We start from the raw sequence: 18,498 nt of genomic DNA on the forward strand, positions 1-18,498 counted from the left end.
GATATGTGAAAAAAGATATTCCATAACGGTCAACAAACTAGTGATGGCCTCGTTTGAATCTTTCGTTAAATAACTTTCTTGTTAGCATCAAGCTTCTATCGAAGAAATTGTTATAGCCTAGGAAATGCAAGCTCTGGATTATTGTATTAATATCATCGTATCAAATCTATGTTAATCCTGCAATAACATGTACTTATCTGTGGAATATAGTTGTACAAACAATGTTTTGTGATATCCCTGTACTATGTGAATATTGTTCAAAACGGTGATATTAAAATAACTGTTATACTAATATATAAAGGAATGTGATATGACTACCGATGAGGAAACTATTCACCAAATTCCAAATGACCGTATGTTTACATAAACGATACCAATTATAGTATTGTACCAGACACGCATTTCGACTATAAATGTCTCCTCAGTGATGCTCGAGTCAGAAATGGTTGAACAACTGAAACTTATTGAGGTGTACGACCTTCAACAATTACCAATGACACTCCAAAATATCAAATAATTAAAACGTGAAAAAAAACAACGTCCTTCGAGTAGTAGTTGTCTAATAAGGAAATCATACCACAGGTTTTTATATCTCAAAGTTCATTATACGTTTAGATAAAATGATATGTTGTTTACAATTCTGAGGAAAAAATAATAGTATTACTTTGTCAATTGTAGATTTTCAAACTAGAACTTATCATTTTCAAAACAAAACAAATTCAATTGTTGATGATACGGGATTATCAAGCAACTGATTATAAATGTCAATTAAAGTGCGTAATTATTTAATTTATTTATTGTCGATAATGTTTTTGTTTTCCACTGAAACATGAAGTATAGTAGTCAATTTTGTTGTGAATAATGCGACGGTCTATTATGATTTGAAAGATAAGGCGTTACTATACGTGATGTCAAGGATTCATGTTAAGTGCACGTTTCACATTTGAATATTCATCTTTGTTACCTATTCAATTGGAAAACAATCAGAATGTTAGGTTCTATGTTTGTCATCGACTTCCTTTTGAAGTGTTACGACCAAAACAGGAACCTTCGAATGATGTAGAATGTAGTCACTAACACTTCCGAGAAATGTCCTCCGTAAAGTACCCTGTCCTCTGCTTCCGGTCACAATCAAATCAGCATTAAACTCGTTGGCTAAGTTGACAACACCCAACCCGGGTGTACTTGCATGTGTACTTTTAACTATTCCGTTTAGCTGAAATGTCATAAAGATAATTGTTTATAGAAAGAATAGTCTGCCGTCGGTAATGTTTACAATAAACCGTATTATACATACTTAAATTATAGAAAATTGGTTTGAATGTTTGTAAGTGTTAAATTTCATTGCTGTAATTACACCGTGAAACATAAAGTTCAAACAAAAAATATAATCATAGTTTTCCAGAAAATTCCTGCAAGCACAAATATTTATCATGTTATATTTTCTTTGATTTTACATGAGAACGTAATTAAGCAAGATGGTAAACATGGCATTATTTTCACCTCAATGCCTGATGTTTCATCCGATGTTGGATATAAAGATCTATAAAATTGCGAAACACATTGGAAACTGTTTGATAGATCTAAGATTCAATGAAAAAATATCATATATATTTAATTATTCGCTTGTACTATGGATATATCAGTTTCGTTTTTTTCTTGACCAATCAAGATCAAAGAAGGAGTAGAGTGTGCACTCTGGTATAAAAAATGCTTTCTAGAAATATTAATATCGTTGAGGGAGATATTTGAAAATGCATGTTATGCCCTACAAGGCTTTTAATATCATAAACTTGAATAGGCCAGGAGCCTTTTGAGACTGTACTTGAATAACTTGAATACATTGTTATTTATTATTTAACAGTTATTCTTCAATCATCTAAGTGCAATTCAAAATATATTTCAGGGATAAAACAGAAGAAAATACGTTATCGTTATAAAACCAGCACATTAAAAGCGGAATGTTCATCAAATACGGATATCGGTATTTTAATTAATCGAACCTGTTAAGTGTTTTCGTTATATATGCGGTTGGCAACTCAATCTGATATCCAGTGTTAGTAAATTTATGTAGGATGCAACGGTTGCAACACAGTTCAGCTCTTCAGTAAATGACCTTTTGTATGCTAGTGTTGTGTTTTTTTACTTCACCAAACAAGGTAAAGATTTCAAACGACAGTTGTCAATACGCGATCAGGATGGTTTTTTTTTCAGATGAACCCAGATATACATTTGTTAAATGGTCCCCACTGATACAATGGAGGCGCTGACAGTAATTTAACTGCGAAATAGTTTATCAATATATTGAAAAGAAGTATATGTCAAATCATTGGACATATAAATCTATCATATTTTGCATTAGCCATTCTTGATTGATGAGTTGAATTATTGACAAAGTTAATAGTATAGAACTATAGGGACAAAGTCAAAAACTATGCATAATTGAGAATATAAAGTATGTCTGGAAATTGTCTACGCTCAGCTTGGACAAAAATAATTCATAAGTCGATCATGCATCGTGAATTTTACCTTAATATGTCGCATATACATGGCAAATTCTACTAATCTGTTTTTTATTTTGTCTGATTCATGGTGAATCAACTCCTTGAATGCTTCCTGATCCACAGAAAAATGGGCTGTTAAAAAAAGAATACAATTGTGTAATATAAAAGGTTGATCGATGCATTCCTAAACGTGCACACAACACATAAGACGTGGCACGGTACTTGTCTATCCCAAATTCACATATTTGGTTTTGATGTTATATTTGTTATTCTCGTGGTGTTTTGTCTGTTGCTTGGTCCGCTTCTGTGTGTGTTGCGTTTCGGTGTTGTGTCGTTGTTCTCCTCTTATATTTAATGCGTTTCCCTCGGTTTTAGTTTGTTACCCCGATTATGTTTGTGTCCATGGATTTATGAGTTTTGAACAGCGGTATACTACTGTTGCCTTTCTTTATTCAAAACATAAAACATTTAATTTAAGGTCATGGCAGCGAATTTATACAATTTTTAAAGCAAAATGGAAAGTTCTGACTTTAAATTAAAATAACAATCATACGTACATGTATGATAAAATATAAAATAGACACATATCCATTCAAGAAATTTAAATGAACAAACCAGCACAGAATGCGAATACATATAGTTTGTGCCACTACTTGTTCATACAAAGTAATTCTTCGTATACAAATGCTTGATGCTTCCATGTCAAATCAGTGAGGTTGCCGTTTAAACGCTATTTGAAGAGAGATACAATGTAGGAACCATTTCGTGATTTCATCGGAAAAATGACGGGTTTTCAAATGCCAAAATTGAACATCAGTATTTCACACAATGAATACAGGACATGGCATTAGGAATATGAAGAAGAAAATAATAATAATAAAAAAAACCAACAAACAACAGTGTACACATTAATATATGGTGCAACTAATTGCTTTCAGGACAACACTGTTAATTCGTCTTTAAACAGAATAAAGACCGTTATTCTCTCTCTGTTTTTCGTTCAAATTGTAACCTTTTCAAATGAACGACTTACAATATATTATCCATTACCTGTCCTAATGACATCGCCCAGTTCAACACAATATACAACTATTACATTATCTGTTGTTGTGTGCACTGTATCTGCATAAACTACAAGAGAAGAAATGATAAATTACTTGCTGTGATTACTTCTAATGGGTCTCAGGCTCGCCACAGATGTTTGCAGTCTTGCTATGATAGTGGTTTCCTGATTTTCACACGATATCGCCAAATTAATAATCAGAATCGTGACAAACTACGAGAAAGCAAAGGAAACAGGAAATAATTGTAATGATGTACATGTCTAAAATAAAATCAACCAATAAATGTAAAGACGAAATATAGATAAATTTATCAGCATTTGGATAAATTTTGATTCAAATGTTTGCAGGTATTTATATACTGATGTCACCATAATTTTCTAAAATAAACAAGAAGACACTCAAAAGTGAGGGCTGATATCAGCAAGTTCTAGTTACTCTAAGGTGGTCGTTTTATGAGTTATTAAAAAAAAACCAAGAACTCGTAATTATTTTTATACAAAAAGGGCACCGTCGTCTTTCCTGTTTTCCTTCTCACTTTATCTAACATGGACTTTCACATTCAGTAACCTTTAATTGTTTAATTGAATGGATAAATGACGCCCATATCAGTTAACGTCTTTTGTAAGGTGTCAAACTTCTTATACAATTTGGCGCCTCTGACAAACAAGTTTTATAAAGTGTCATTTTCAATTATTGGACGATTGAATTATATTTGGATTAAAGACGGGCGAATGTGTCCCATAAACGCGAATCTGAATCAAATATACAATTTAGAAGATGTGCAATAATTGCGGATGAGAAATCTTTGAACCAAAGTGAAATCGACCAAGAAATAAGCATTGATAAATTAATCATCACCTTCAATAAGTATAGATTAAATAAATACCGTATAGCAAGATGAGAAAGACATCAACATGGCTAAAAGGAAATTGACATACAGACAAGTTATAGTAAACAAGATACAACATAGAAAACTAAAGAATAAGCAACACGGACCACAAGAACTGGGGTGATCTCAAGTGCTGATAAATAATGGCGGACCAATTTGTGTTCATGTAAAAAGAATGAAAGGAAAAGAGAAACAAATACGATTAATGCTTACTGCAACAAAAGACATCCACTGAATGACACACTCCTGACTTTGGAAAGACAGAAATAAAAGTTTGCAGAGGTAACTTAGTTTCTGGAATTGCAATCCGCTTCCCTGAACCCAGACATGGGACAGCGGTGTACCAGTACATTATTAGAGCAAACTTTAAAAATCAACTGAAAAAGTCTTGACTCATCCGAACGACACAAAGACAACACTGCTATTGGAGAAATGCAATGGCACCAACTGATACTTGAATACATAACATTACCGGCTTTCCTATATAAATGTTTTTACATAGAATTAATAACTTGTTACATATAATTTTTCATCATAAATTATCATATTGATGAGTAATTCTTTCTATCGTTTCTTCCCTTTTAGAGCATATGCTTCAAAGATCATACCCATGTCTTTGATAGGGTTAGTATCTATACTCTATAGTGTTTTATACACCGTTTTTGCCTTTTCGTATGTTTTTTGTTATATGGTTCAAGTGATGCCTCGTTTCTCAATATATGTTGTTATACTTTCAATTTTGTTGTTAAACATTCGTTTGTGAAAGTTTGTAATCAGTTCAGCTTAATTATTTTAACAATGTTCAGTACACACGTAGTGTATACTTAAGCTGTGCGTTATATTGTCCCCAGAATATACTTTACATGTTTTGATTGACCTAAGCAAACTCAACAATTTAAAAATGCTAAATCTTTACAACCTTCAGATTACGTAAATTTACGACCGTATATTTTAAGAAGACATGGCAGCTTCGATATAGGATTGTTTGCAAGTGGAAGTAAACATTTGTTTGCCTTTAGACATTGATTGCGTTCAACATTTATAGTGTTGATAGTATCACAAATGTTGTAGCTAATTGATATACAATGTCTTTCATAGGGAAGAGCTGCACACATTAGTGACAAAAGATCGACGAAATAACCCAAGTATCAATTCACAAAGATTTTATCAGTTTCCGCATTTTGTATCACATTTTACCAAAGAGAAAGAAATACTATACGAATGGTCTATCAATTCAGGACACAAATCATTACACGTCCATGGAAAAAATTAAAGCCAAGAAACAGAGCTGTATAATAAAGTATGTCAATAAAGGTTTTGATTTTGTAAATATAGCCGGTATATTTAACGACCATTCTGTTAAAGAACAAATTCCTGGATATTTTGACAATACTGAGCCACCTCTTATTTGTTATATTTACAAGAAATCTACCCGGAAATTTGTGTTTAATTATAGTCAATTGTGTAAAGATGTTAATATTACTGAAAATACACCTACTTCATGTAATTGTAGTACTTCCGAATATATTCATGGACCCATATCCCATGTTATAACTGGAGATCTTAACATCGTTTAAGACCGAGAGTTAAAATCATTCCTCAGTAAAGGACCTAAATATCGTCCCCCGTCAACTATTAATTGGAATGAGTGTCGTAATATCATCCACGACTCACTCCATACTTACTGTATGAAATGGATAAAACGGGAAAAAGCTGACAAAAAATCTTTGGACTCTTTTTTTAATTCAGTAATGAAGATAGTTGATATACGTATTCAACTTTTTAAAGAACATTTTACTATTAACAATAACCACATTAAACCTATTTCTCGTATCAAACATAAACTAAAAGAACTAGCCAAGGAATTTAGTTTTGTCCCGGCCGATAAAGCTGCTAATAATATTATTATTGTTTGACGAAAATTTTACATTGAGGTTCTGAAAAAAGAAATCACCAATTCACCAACATTCCAACTGACTCCGTTTTCAGAAAACGACATCTGTAACAAACATAAACTTTTAGCTACCGCTTTACAAGCAGAGCCAAATACAATGAAAGTTTCAACTATGTATTGGCTCCCGAAGCTACACAAAACACCATACAAATATAGATTTATTTCGTCTTCAAGCCATTGCTCCACTACTAAATTGTCTATTCTTCTTACCAGCACACTTGGAACAATTAAAAACCTGATAATAAATTGTTCAAATAAGGCCTTCGAAAATAGTGACTTCTAAATTGTCTATTCTTCTTACCAGCACACTGCAACATTCCAGCAGCACCTGCATACGGGGTATATATCTCCCAATTGATACGATATTCCCGTGCTTGCATTTCCTATCATGATTTTCTTGATAGAGGGTTACTGCTCACAAGGAAGCTATTAAACCAAGAGTTCCAAATGGTGAAGTTGAAATCATCCCTTCGTAAATTTTACGGACGCCATCACGAGTTGGTTGACCGTTATGGAATTACCGTTTCACAAATGATATCGGATATGTTCCTTACGTCGTAACTACAATCCCCTTCCCTTTCATGAATTTGACCTACCGAATTAGACTATTTACCGGATTTGTAATCACATAAGCAACACGACGGGTGCCGCATGTGGAGCAGGATCTGCTTACCCTTCCGGAGCACCTGAGATCACCCCTAGTTTTTGGTGGGGTTCGTGCTGTTTATTCTTTAGTTTTCTATGTTGTGTCATGTGTACTATTGTTTTTCTGTTTGTCTTTTTCATTTTTAGCCATGGCGTTGTCAGTTTGTTTTAGATTTACGAGTTTGACTGTCCCTTTGGTGTCTTTCGTCCCTCTTTTGTTACAATTAAAAACCTGATAATAAATTGTTCAAATAAGGCCTTCGAAAATAGTAGAATTAATTATTTTTGGAGTGTCAAGAACTCGTTGGAAGTACTTGATAAATTGCATGCTTATTTTGGTGATTTTGAATCTGTTCAAAGTTTTGATTTTTCTACCCTGTATACCACATTGCCTCACATTCTCATAAAGAAAAAAATTACACACCTAATTAAATGAGCATTTAAAAAGTCAGAATGTGAATATATATGTTCAAACTCTTTTAGGTAATTTTTTAGTAGCAATAAACAAAAAAACTATGTTAATTGGACATGCTTTGATACTATATATGCCCTTGAATTTTTACTAGATAACATTTTTGTTCGCTTTGAGGATTCCGTATATCGTCAGATTATCGGAATTCCAATGGGAACTAACTGTGCATCTGATAAACAAATTGAATAATACTTTTAGATATTTGGATAATATTTTGGCTCTCAATAATGACGACTTCAGTATGTATATTAAAGAAATTTATCCTGTTTAACTTACTTTAAATAAAGCTAATACTAACAATGACCACTGCCCTTTCCTCGATTTCGATATTTATATCACTAACGGAAAGCTGAATACTAAAACTTATGATAAAAGAGATGATTTGTCATTTCCTATCGTTAATTATCCATTTTTAGATGGTGACGTTCCCTTGTCACCATCTTACGGTGTTTATATATCTCAACTTGCACGATTCGCTCGTGTATGTAATAATGTTTTAGATTTTAACGAGAGAAATTTGTGTATTACTGAAAAATTATTACATCAGGGTTTTCGATATCACAAACTAGTCAAAACATTTACTAAATTTCATCATCGGTATAAGGACATCATTCGTAAATATAGCTCAACCTGCAGACTTTTTATACGTTCAGGTATTTCACATCCAATTTTTTATGGAAATATTCTTTATAAAGCACAAAGGTGTCAGTATTCACCTCAAAAACTAACAAAACCTTTGAATATACTTATTTAGAAGGGATAAAGTTACGATACTGTTGTCAGGGCATTAAAGATTGCATATTTTGGCGTTAATATTGATTCACTTATAGGGTCTTTGCATCGGAACTAAACACATTTATAAAAATCAGTTGTTGGCATGACACGGGTTATGTTCTTCTCATATATGTAATGATGGTATGATACTAAACCCCTAACGGGAAGGATTGTGCCTGATGTACATATGATGAAATCATAATCTTTCAGTCAGTTTAATTGAAGTCTGGAGCTGGCATGTCAGTTAACTGCTAGTAGTCTGTTGTTATTTATGTATTATTGTCATTTTGTTTATTTTCTTTGGTTACATCTTCTGACATCAGACTCGGATTTCTCTTGAACTGAATTTTAATGTATGTATTGTTATTCGTTTACTTTTCTACATTGGCTAGAGGTATAGGGGGAGGGTTGAGATCTCACAAACATGTTTAACCCCGCTGCCTTTTTGCACCTGTCCCAAGTCAGGAGCCTCTGGTCTTTGTTAGTCTTGTATTATTTAATTTTAGTTTCTTGTGTACAATTTTGAAATTAGTATGGCGTTCATTATCACTGAACTAGTATATATTTGTTTAGGTGCCAGCTTAAGGACGCCTCCGGGTGCGGGAATTTATCGCTACATTGAAGACCTGTTGGTGACCTTCTGCTGTTGTTTTTTTCTATGGTCGGGTTGTTGTCTCTTTGACACATTCCCCATTTCCATTCTCAATTTTATTTTATTGAATTGTTTCTTCTTAATGTAACATCGATTCCTTCAACATGCAAGGAATAGAACAACAACTCTGTTTCCAGTGCTCGTCTCGTAGTGGCTTTTTATTTGTTCGTTTTGTTTCTGTTCTACTTATTATTATTGTCAGAATGTCTATCTTCTGCGTTTGATTAATTCGCGTCATATTTAGACGATTAATTCGTTGTAAACATATGCGTTATGGATGATTGCTCGCATGTGGACTTGCAGCCTATTTTTGTTTACATAGTAATTATGTTGTTGGAATATTGTTCCATTGACTTTCTCCTAACATTGTATTTATACATTTTAATACTAGAAAAAAGTTGTGCAGTTATATGTTTTTCTTTTTGTTGTAAAAAGACTTTAAACACTTGTTGTGTACCGCGCATTACATTGATTTCTTAATTACTTAAAAATCGATGATTTCATTCTGAATTTCTTAAAAATCGTTGACAAGGTCATCGAAAGACCACAGGTCTTTCTTGCAAATTGGCAGTATAAATAAGCAATGATAAAATGGTAATAAACGTTTTGAAATAGTCGAAAAAAACAAAAGCGAAGGAACATTGCTTTTTCTGCTGTCATTCACCTAAAACTGACAGGACTGTTATGTCATCAACATTGAGCAATAACTTTGCTTTTTGTGCATTTGTAGTCATGCACTTTTGTTTTACTAATTCGTTTTATTTGAAGTTTGTGGTCTTACTTAGATTTCCCGCTTTGTCACATTTCGCCATACTAATATAATTATTATTAGTACAGTTCATATTGTAGTAGGGAATTAACCATGTCAACCTTGACATTATGTCGTTGATGATGACGGCATGTTTACAAACTCTTTGAAAAAAAGGAAAACATTGATGCATCATTTTGTCAATAAAACATCTGGTTAATAACATATGAATAAACAAACCATTACGCACACTGATAAAAACAAAGCATAATATAGATAATTATCATACCTACATTTTGGACAAGCTATAATTAATCATCCACGGCGCAAACTACTACTAGTCGATATTATACATGTGATCAAAGGTCGCGTTTACATTGATTGTCTGTAAACGCTTGCAGATTAGCTGTTATTATTTTATTGATAGTAATTGGCATGTGAATCTGCTGAAATGTGAACATAATTATACAATCGTAGGCTACTTGAGTGCATTATCTTTGACGAAAGTGAAAATAACATAGTACTTGTTACTTACATTTCATTGCATGCTTAGCGTAATCACTCCCATCAAAAGCAATTACTACAGTTTTCCCCCCATCCTTAAGACAACCTGCTTCTGAGGCTGATGCTGCATTTCCATCTGCCATAATTAAATCAAATACCAGATTTGGAGTTAATAAAACCAGTCGAACAATACCACTAATCAGCTCAACGAATATAACACAACATGTCGATTCCAAATTGTAATTGGTAACTATAATCAAACGAATTATATAAAATGTCCGTGAGCAATAAAACCAAATCAGTTATAACTAACGGTAAAGTGTTGTTGATGATACGAAACATGATATATGTATCCGCTCTGTGTCTTCTGTCACGGGACCAATTGATCGATACTAATTTATATCGCTAATATTGAATCTCTCGCATGACAAACCCTGTTTTTCACAGATTATAATTACATTTTGTCGTGAAAAAAAATGATCGATAACTGTCATCATTTCGATATCTGAAGTAAACAAGGTTACCAAAGAGTATGTTATCGAAACGTTTAATATGTTTAATGCAATTACTGAACTTTATATGTTTCCTGCATAAATATTTGAAAAAATAATGAGAGGATTATTACGTCCGGTCCTTGATACATGTTATCCTGTTTTGGTATCGTTTCATTTGTATATATGTGATTTTGGAAGATTTTGTTGCTCAATGATTTAAGCTTCACGGAGGTCCTTCTGTATTATTTCAGTTGCGAAAGTTCTAAACTGTGTTAGAGAATTACTGTTTGAAGATTAGAAGTCGATGTTAAAAATCCCATTCTCTTAGTAGTTCTGTTCATACTTAGTTTTGGCGTAATTGGCTGATTTATTCCTTGTTTAAATATTGAACAGTATAACGTACAATATACTTTTCCTCGAGGTTAAAACAAACCTTGAACGGACGGGGAAAACAAACATGCGCCTACGACAAGGTTAAAGTGAGGAATACCAAACGTCACCATCGTATCCGATTTACCGTAGTTACTTATTAAGGGAAGCATAGTATGAGAGTTGTATCATACACTAACGACTACCTGAGTTAATTTTTTTATATCATTAATTCAAAAACATGATACAAGTATATACTTTGCCAAAAGCAGTAAGCGTTTTCAAAATGTAAAATCTGTGTACTTCAAGTCATATTTGCAGCATTACATTGATAGATTAAGCTCAAGATACACACACGAATGTCATATAGGAATCTGAATAAAATTTTAAAAACAACAGTCGCATACATGTACAATGTAATAGCCTAATTTTCAGTGACGTTATTTATTGGCACAGCTATATGGGATTAAAACTATTGTATTTCTCATTGGTACGGATAAAATCAAGTTACGAATACTAATATATGATATTTCAAGGCTTAATTCAATTGCGGTGGAAATTAGCTTTGACGAACATGTCAATCAGGTGACCCAAATGTCTTGCTTGTTTTGTTTTTTTTTAAATCTGTCAACTTGGGGACTATGGCTATACATAAATATTTTACGGATTAAAGCAATCAATTGGTACTTTTGCTGTGATTGTGTTGGCAAAACATCTTCCTCTGTTAATTTACCAATTGTGTTTGCTAAATATCGGCTCTATAACGTTGAGCCCTTAAAGTTCTGTGAAAATGAACCAGGTGGCTGTAGGATATTGATGCCCACATCATACGCCAAATATACAAACTTCCTGTACATGGCACTAGCTTAACTTTAAATTTTGATATCTGTGTATCCGGGTTTATCAATCATCTCTTTCGAGAATTCGACACCAGTTCTGTTTCAGATATGATAGCGGATATATTTTGATGTCGAAACTACAATCTACTCCACTTTTCCCCAATGTGACCTACTGAATTCCACTTATTACTGCGTTTGTTTGAATCTTCAGTATGTATATATGAGATTTGAACTTCGACAAACTACTGTTACGTCTAATTATATCAGGACAAATTTTTGATATGCAAGAAGGCACGACACGTTTGAACATATCGAAGAGCATTTCTAAATGCTCTTAAAACGGTATATAACATGGAATTCTGATATAGGTGGAACCAAATCGTTTTCATTTTCATCGACAGTTGCTGCGTTTGTATACATTTCTCAGAACTTAACTGATGGTTCCAACAGGTGAACAGAAAAATGAAAACAAATTTTACACCAAACAGCTGGAGAATTATTTTAATCCTCAGTAGCTATTCAGCTCCTTCTATCAATATCGTATGGTACATGTAATTCGACACCAAGACAATTTTTATTTCTAATTTTAAAATTCCGGGAAATGACAAAGCCTATATGAATGCCAGGTTTCAAAATGTGGAGAATAGCAGTATCGATAAAAACTGTTTATTGAACCAAAACAACTTGGAATGTTATCTGAAGCAGAACACTTTTGTTAAAGTATACATATGTTTCTATATATACACACAATCGTAATACAGTACTTGTAATAATCCTAAAAAGAAATAACTGCACTCTTATCAATTTTATTGATATGTCGTGTTAGAACAATATTATCTTGTTTCACCTTTAACAGCTTTGAATCACTTCTAAGCCAGATCTTGCGAATAATACCAGCTGAAATGAAAGTCTTGTTGGAAGTAAGAAATGTTGTGTTGACAAAAAATTTCATTAAATAAAATATTTTCATTTTCATTAAATGTACAGTTTATACAATATATCCTGCACTTTCCGGGAGAGGGTCATCGAATGAATAACAGTTGTAAGCCGAACTTTAACACTAAGTTCATGAAGTTGAAAAGCTTGAATATCAAAGTTCAACAAAGATATGCAAAATGTGTAATCTATGCCGAGGATAAAACAAATTTGTTTGGAACGATTTTAACATTTTATGAACAGAAGCTTTACATAAATTGAATTAATCAATGACAGATCATTTCAGGTCAAAGGATTTCACGGCTGTTATGCACTCATGGATAAAACAAGCAGCAGTTGTATTTAGTACGTCAAACGCATTTCTCTTCATATAAAACTCAACAGTGGCGCTAAAATAAAATAAAAAGTTTCAAATTGTTTGCAAAATGAATATGAAAACATTCAAAAACTAAATTTCTAAAAAGTTGTGCAAATCTGGCTTAAATAGTTATCAAAGGTACCATGATTATAATTTAGTACGCCAGACGCGCGTTTCGTCTACACAAGACTCATCAGTGACGCTCATATCAAAATATTTATAAAGCCAAACAAGTACACAGTTGAAGAGCATTGAGGATCCAATATTCCAAAAAGTTGTGCCAAATACTTCTTAGGTAATCTATGCCTGTGATAAGACAAGCCTTATATTTTCGGTATATTCAAAGTTTTGAAAACAGGAAATTTATAACAATGACTACATTATTGATATTCATGTCAACACCGTAGTGTTGACTACTGGGCTGGTGATACCCGCGGGGACGAAACGTTCACCAGCAATCGCATAAACCCAGTGGTGTAAATAGTTATCAAAGGTACCAGGATTATAATTTAGTACGCCAGACGCGCGTTTCGTCTACATAAGACTCATCAGTGACGCTCATATCAAAATATTTATGAAGCCAAACAAGTACACATTTGAAGAGCATTGAGGATCCAATATTCCAAAAAGTTGTGCCAAATATGGCTACGGTAATCTATGCCTGGGATAAGAGAAGCCTAAGATTTTCGATAAATTCAAAGTTTTGAAAACAGGAAATTGATAAAAATTACCACATTATTGATATTCATGTCAACACCGTAGTGTTGACTACTGGGCTGGTGATACCCTCGGAGACGAAACGTCCACCAGCAGTTAAGCCATCTATCTACATAAGCCTCTGCATTTAACGAACAGCAGATGTACCGAAAATAAAAGTTTTAGTGATAATACATGTGAACAAGTGTACCTTCTGAACTTCAACTAACTATGGAACTGACCCAGTCATAATTAAGCAAGTAGTTATCAAGTGAACGAGACCAACGTTTCACCTGGCCTTACAAAAACTCAACAGTGGTTATACAACCTTCACAAATAATTATGGTTTTACTTTTTTCAAGTAAGTAACACTAAATCATCAACATTTATTTACATACATATATACATATATATTTACCAATATTACATGTTTTTTATATCTTCAATTGGGTACACATCATTAACAGGGAATATGAGTCCATATTCCTTGTGAAGCCCAAATAAAAATTGTATTCCATTGTAGTGTATGATTATTATTACCAGTCTGCTCTTCGTTTTTTTTTAAATTTTCAAATGATTTGAACTTATACTCCCTGTTAAGATTATCCTCAAATTGCACGAAAGTATATTTCACTTCAGTATGATATACGTCGGTAAAGAGGTATTGATGTTAGAGGTAGAATACTTGAATGTATATATCATATCAAGATAATTACTGTTAACTGCATACATTAATCCAAAACAGTCACATTCATTACAAATAATTAACTGATATATATAAAGAAGATGCATGGAATTGATTATTAATCAAACCAATCAAACACGTACTTACACGCACACAAACACACCAACTCATCTGTATCTCTGGTTTTTTATATCATAGCTTGTGCCTTTCAATGTATCTTAAAAATGAAAGTACAATTATATGTGGTATGATTGCCAATGAGACTACTATCCACCGCAGTGTTGGTAAATAGATTAAATAAACTACTAGTATACAAAATTGTTGTTTCCAGCTGCAGCATCGTGGTCGTTGACAGTGCAATGTTCACAAACAAGTTATGTTAAATACTAAGGTTTGTGATGGTGGCCTTCTTTGTGATGTGGATGTGGAATGGTCATGACTGGTATGTGCGCGTGGTGTAGTATGAAACCACTAACACTTCCAAGAAATGTTCTGCGAAATGTACCATGTCCTCTACATCCAGTTACAATCATGTCTGCGTTTAATTCTTTGGCTATATTTAATATTCCTTCGCCAGGAGAACTTGCCTGCGTGCTTTTAACTACACCATTTAACTGAAAGATACATCATTTTAAAAATGATCCGTTGCACAGAGAATTGATAATTTCTTCTTATTTATATATAAAGATAATATGATAACATAATATACAAATATACAAAAGATTACAACGATCTAGCACCTTCGTCCACCTTAAAAACCTGATACAACGTTATGTATTTCGCTACCTTGACATAGACCGTTGATGTCCCTGTTTGAATATTTTTACACTAGTCATTTGAGACCCTTCATAGCTTGCTTTTCGGTGTGAGCCCAGGCTCCGTGTTGAAGTCCATACTTTGACGTATGATTGAATACATTTTAAACTTGCGCTTTACGTAGAGTGTTGTGCCATTGACACTAATACACCATCTACTAAGTACCTATTTCTATTAACGTGAGTCTGACATATAAATTGATACACCTTGTATTTATGGTTAGTTTATACCAAAAGGGAAATGTAAAAGAAATACCAATACGTCTACAGTCAACGGGTGATCATGTATTTTTTGCGAACTGGGAATAAAATCCCTATGCCACTGACAGTCTATCTACATAATGCATTTATTATGACCGTTTTTGTAAAATGTATCATAAATTAATAAGGTTGAGAGTGATAACCATTTTTTAAAGTTCCATTGAGGCATTTGGGTTGAAACATATTATTAAATAATCAGTGTTACGCAGTAGCTAAGGTTCTTATCCAATAGATATTAGCAACACGACAGGTGCAATATGTGTCATGTAGCATGTCGCATGTTTTTGGTAGTTATAAATACTTGATTTAAATGGTTATTGATGAAAGTATACCCGGGAGATCCCTGCAGATCCATATGATTTATATTGGGTTATTTTGATTGTTTGAACTTATTTATATACAAGTTAAACATTCTGAAGCTTTCTCATTTGCAACGCTTGTTTTTTATTTATCTCAAGGCAACTGATATTGATATACAAATACTCTGTATATCGACTTGACAAATATAATTTGCTACTATCTTCACCTTTATTTCCCTCATGTATACAGCAAATTCTATTAATCTGGTTTTTATTCTTTCAATATCCTGGTCAATTAGTTGCTTCAAAACCTCACGATCAATCGAAAAATTTGCTGTTAAAAAAGAAATTGAAAATTATTTAAAAGTAAATATGGACAATCATTGTTGTATTGTTTCAGTTTTGTATACTAAACTACAAGAAACCTTTTTATACAAATCCAACACAATAAATGTTGTGAAGAAAGCAATTGTAATCGTGTGAGGGTAGAACCACTGGTATAGTAGCAGAGTTAAGATACCGTTTGCTCAATCGCTCCAGTATGTTTTCGTTGAAATTAACAAATTGTTTGCACATACTGCCATGCAAAGGATACACATTTCACTAAAGTAATTGCATTATATTGTTCATCAAATTTGCATACCTTTTCCATTCTATAGAAAATTGTATATTATTTGCAAGAAAAGTGGAAATTTAAAAATTTACTGCAATTGAAGAGAAGTTATTGGTTTGAAATATACATTCTTTGCATTGAATCCAAGCGCCAAGACTGTAGTTATGAATTTCAGTAAAGAAAACGTGTATACGGTTTGAGAACAACATGTTGATAATTCTGATTTACATGAATAATCATATATACCCTTGTTATTTTATCAATTAATAATTGTATAGATTAATCTAAGTCTAATATAATACCAGCCAAATATAACAATTGCATTAGGTTTATGGTTCGACTGATTTCTGGTAGACTGTTAGAGCGTAACTAATGCGAGTGAACACATTTAAAAACGTGCGTTTGGCCTCCGCTATCATCTTATGATCTGTTGATTATTTTAAGAAGAAATAGATTTTAGTATAGGAAATGATAAATGGAGCTGTTCTAGAGTGACAAAGGAAACAACATAATTTCAACTTTATTCAAAGTCACTTCAGGTTTAAAAACGGTGTGCTTTTCTTTTAGATTATTATCATTATTAAATGAGCATAGGTACTTAAGTGAAAATTGAACATTAAATTATCTTACAGTATTTTAAAATTGGGGTTAAAATTCATTTAGCTGGCTTCATTTGTCCTATAAAAACTATTCCATGGAACGGATTGTCTAGTGGTAATAATTATAAGAGTATTGAAACCAACACACTTTAATATTGATCAAACGATATCCTTTTGTCTTGTCATGAAATAGATAAAAACTATATACCAGCTACTAGATATAATAAAATAAGTAACTTGTCTATGTTTGAATACAAGTTCGAAAGAGATGCATGCAAGAGAGTAGTTTACATGCACAAATGAACACAATCGAACTTCTATTTGTTTGGAATTTCTTACCACTGGCCTCATTTAAACCACTTATTGTTTTCTCTAAAATAAAAATACTGTGTAAAGTAAATTGATAATTCTATACTAGCAGTTAACTGTTTTGTTTGTATATTCATACACATATTCACTACATATGTACATCCACTAGTAAATGGATTTTAGTACAAAACTGTCATTGGACAACAGCTTTAATAAGGTTTAACAATAAGAATATTAAGCAAATCTTCTGTTCAATAGTTGTTATTTCCCTGTATATACCAACACCATACCGAAGTGTCTGAAACACTACTGAACAGTACTGAATTGGCTACAAGCGAATTATCGGAACAGTAACAAATTAACTGCAGTCCATTGCCCAGTTTGACATTAACATCATCTGAAAACACTACATTATGTTCCGTCTTTTAGAGGATGTAAAAATCGGAATGACAAAAAATCACTTACTAAATTTATGTCTATTCATTTGTTCACTATGAGTATTTACAATCGTATCTTGATAAAAAAAGTTTTGCGTATTTTCGTTATTAAAGTTTTCATTATCATTTTGTGCTAAAACAAGAGAGAAAATGCATTATCATTTACCAGTAGATGTCTTATAGATTTGTATTGTGTAGTTATCTGCCTTATTAATGATCATATTTCGTTTTATTTTGATAACGATTATATACTTTCGAAACACGTGCTTTTTTCTAAATATGTATTTGCAAAAACATTGATAGAATACAAATCTGGTTCAAGCTAGAACTGTCAGCTTATAACCACATTGCAAATATAATATACAGTATTCATGTATTACCTGTAGCTACAATATCACTCAGTTCGACACAGTAACTATTATCTGATCAGTTGGCTTGTAGCACCAATCAGCATAAACTGAAAGGAAAATTACATGAATATGTATAGAAACGAGATCATTATTGAATACAAGGTGAAGAGAGGTACAACATTTTATCTATATTGATTTACGTGTATCTAGCCTTGTAGCTTTTCGTAAAGCA

The 18,498-nt window shown here is 32.7% G+C and overlaps 2 protein-coding genes across 2 annotated transcripts; both read right to left on the reverse strand.

Annotated features, from left to right (window-relative positions):
* Positions 1-773: 773 nt before the first annotated feature.
* LOC134701054 (universal stress protein Sll1388-like) lies at positions 774-10,694 on the reverse strand. Its single transcript, XM_063562196.1, has 4 exons — positions 10,238-10,694; positions 3,555-3,635; positions 2,530-2,636; positions 774-1,216 (listed from the first exon to the last, which is right to left on the reverse strand). The coding sequence occupies exons 1-4, from the start codon at positions 10,347-10,349 to the stop codon at positions 992-994; spliced, it is 525 nt and encodes a 174-aa protein (XP_063418266.1). The 5' UTR covers positions 10,350-10,694; the 3' UTR covers positions 774-991.
* Positions 10,695-14,231: 3,537 nt separating this feature from the next.
* LOC134701047 (universal stress protein Sll1388-like) lies at positions 14,232-18,137 on the reverse strand. Its single transcript, XM_063562189.1, has 4 exons — positions 18,083-18,137; positions 17,510-17,542; positions 16,186-16,292; positions 14,232-15,197 (listed from the first exon to the last, which is right to left on the reverse strand). The coding sequence occupies exons 1-4, from the start codon at positions 18,135-18,137 to the stop codon at positions 14,970-14,972; spliced, it is 423 nt and encodes a 140-aa protein (XP_063418259.1). The 3' UTR covers positions 14,232-14,969.
* Positions 18,138-18,498: the final 361 nt, after the last annotated feature.

Source organism: Mytilus trossulus, unplaced genomic scaffold, assembly GCF_036588685.1.
Source record: "Mytilus trossulus isolate FHL-02 unplaced genomic scaffold, PNRI_Mtr1.1.1.hap1 h1tg000211l__unscaffolded, whole genome shotgun sequence".
In the NCBI taxonomy this organism is placed as follows: domain Eukaryota; kingdom Metazoa; phylum Mollusca; class Bivalvia; order Mytilida; family Mytilidae; genus Mytilus; species Mytilus trossulus.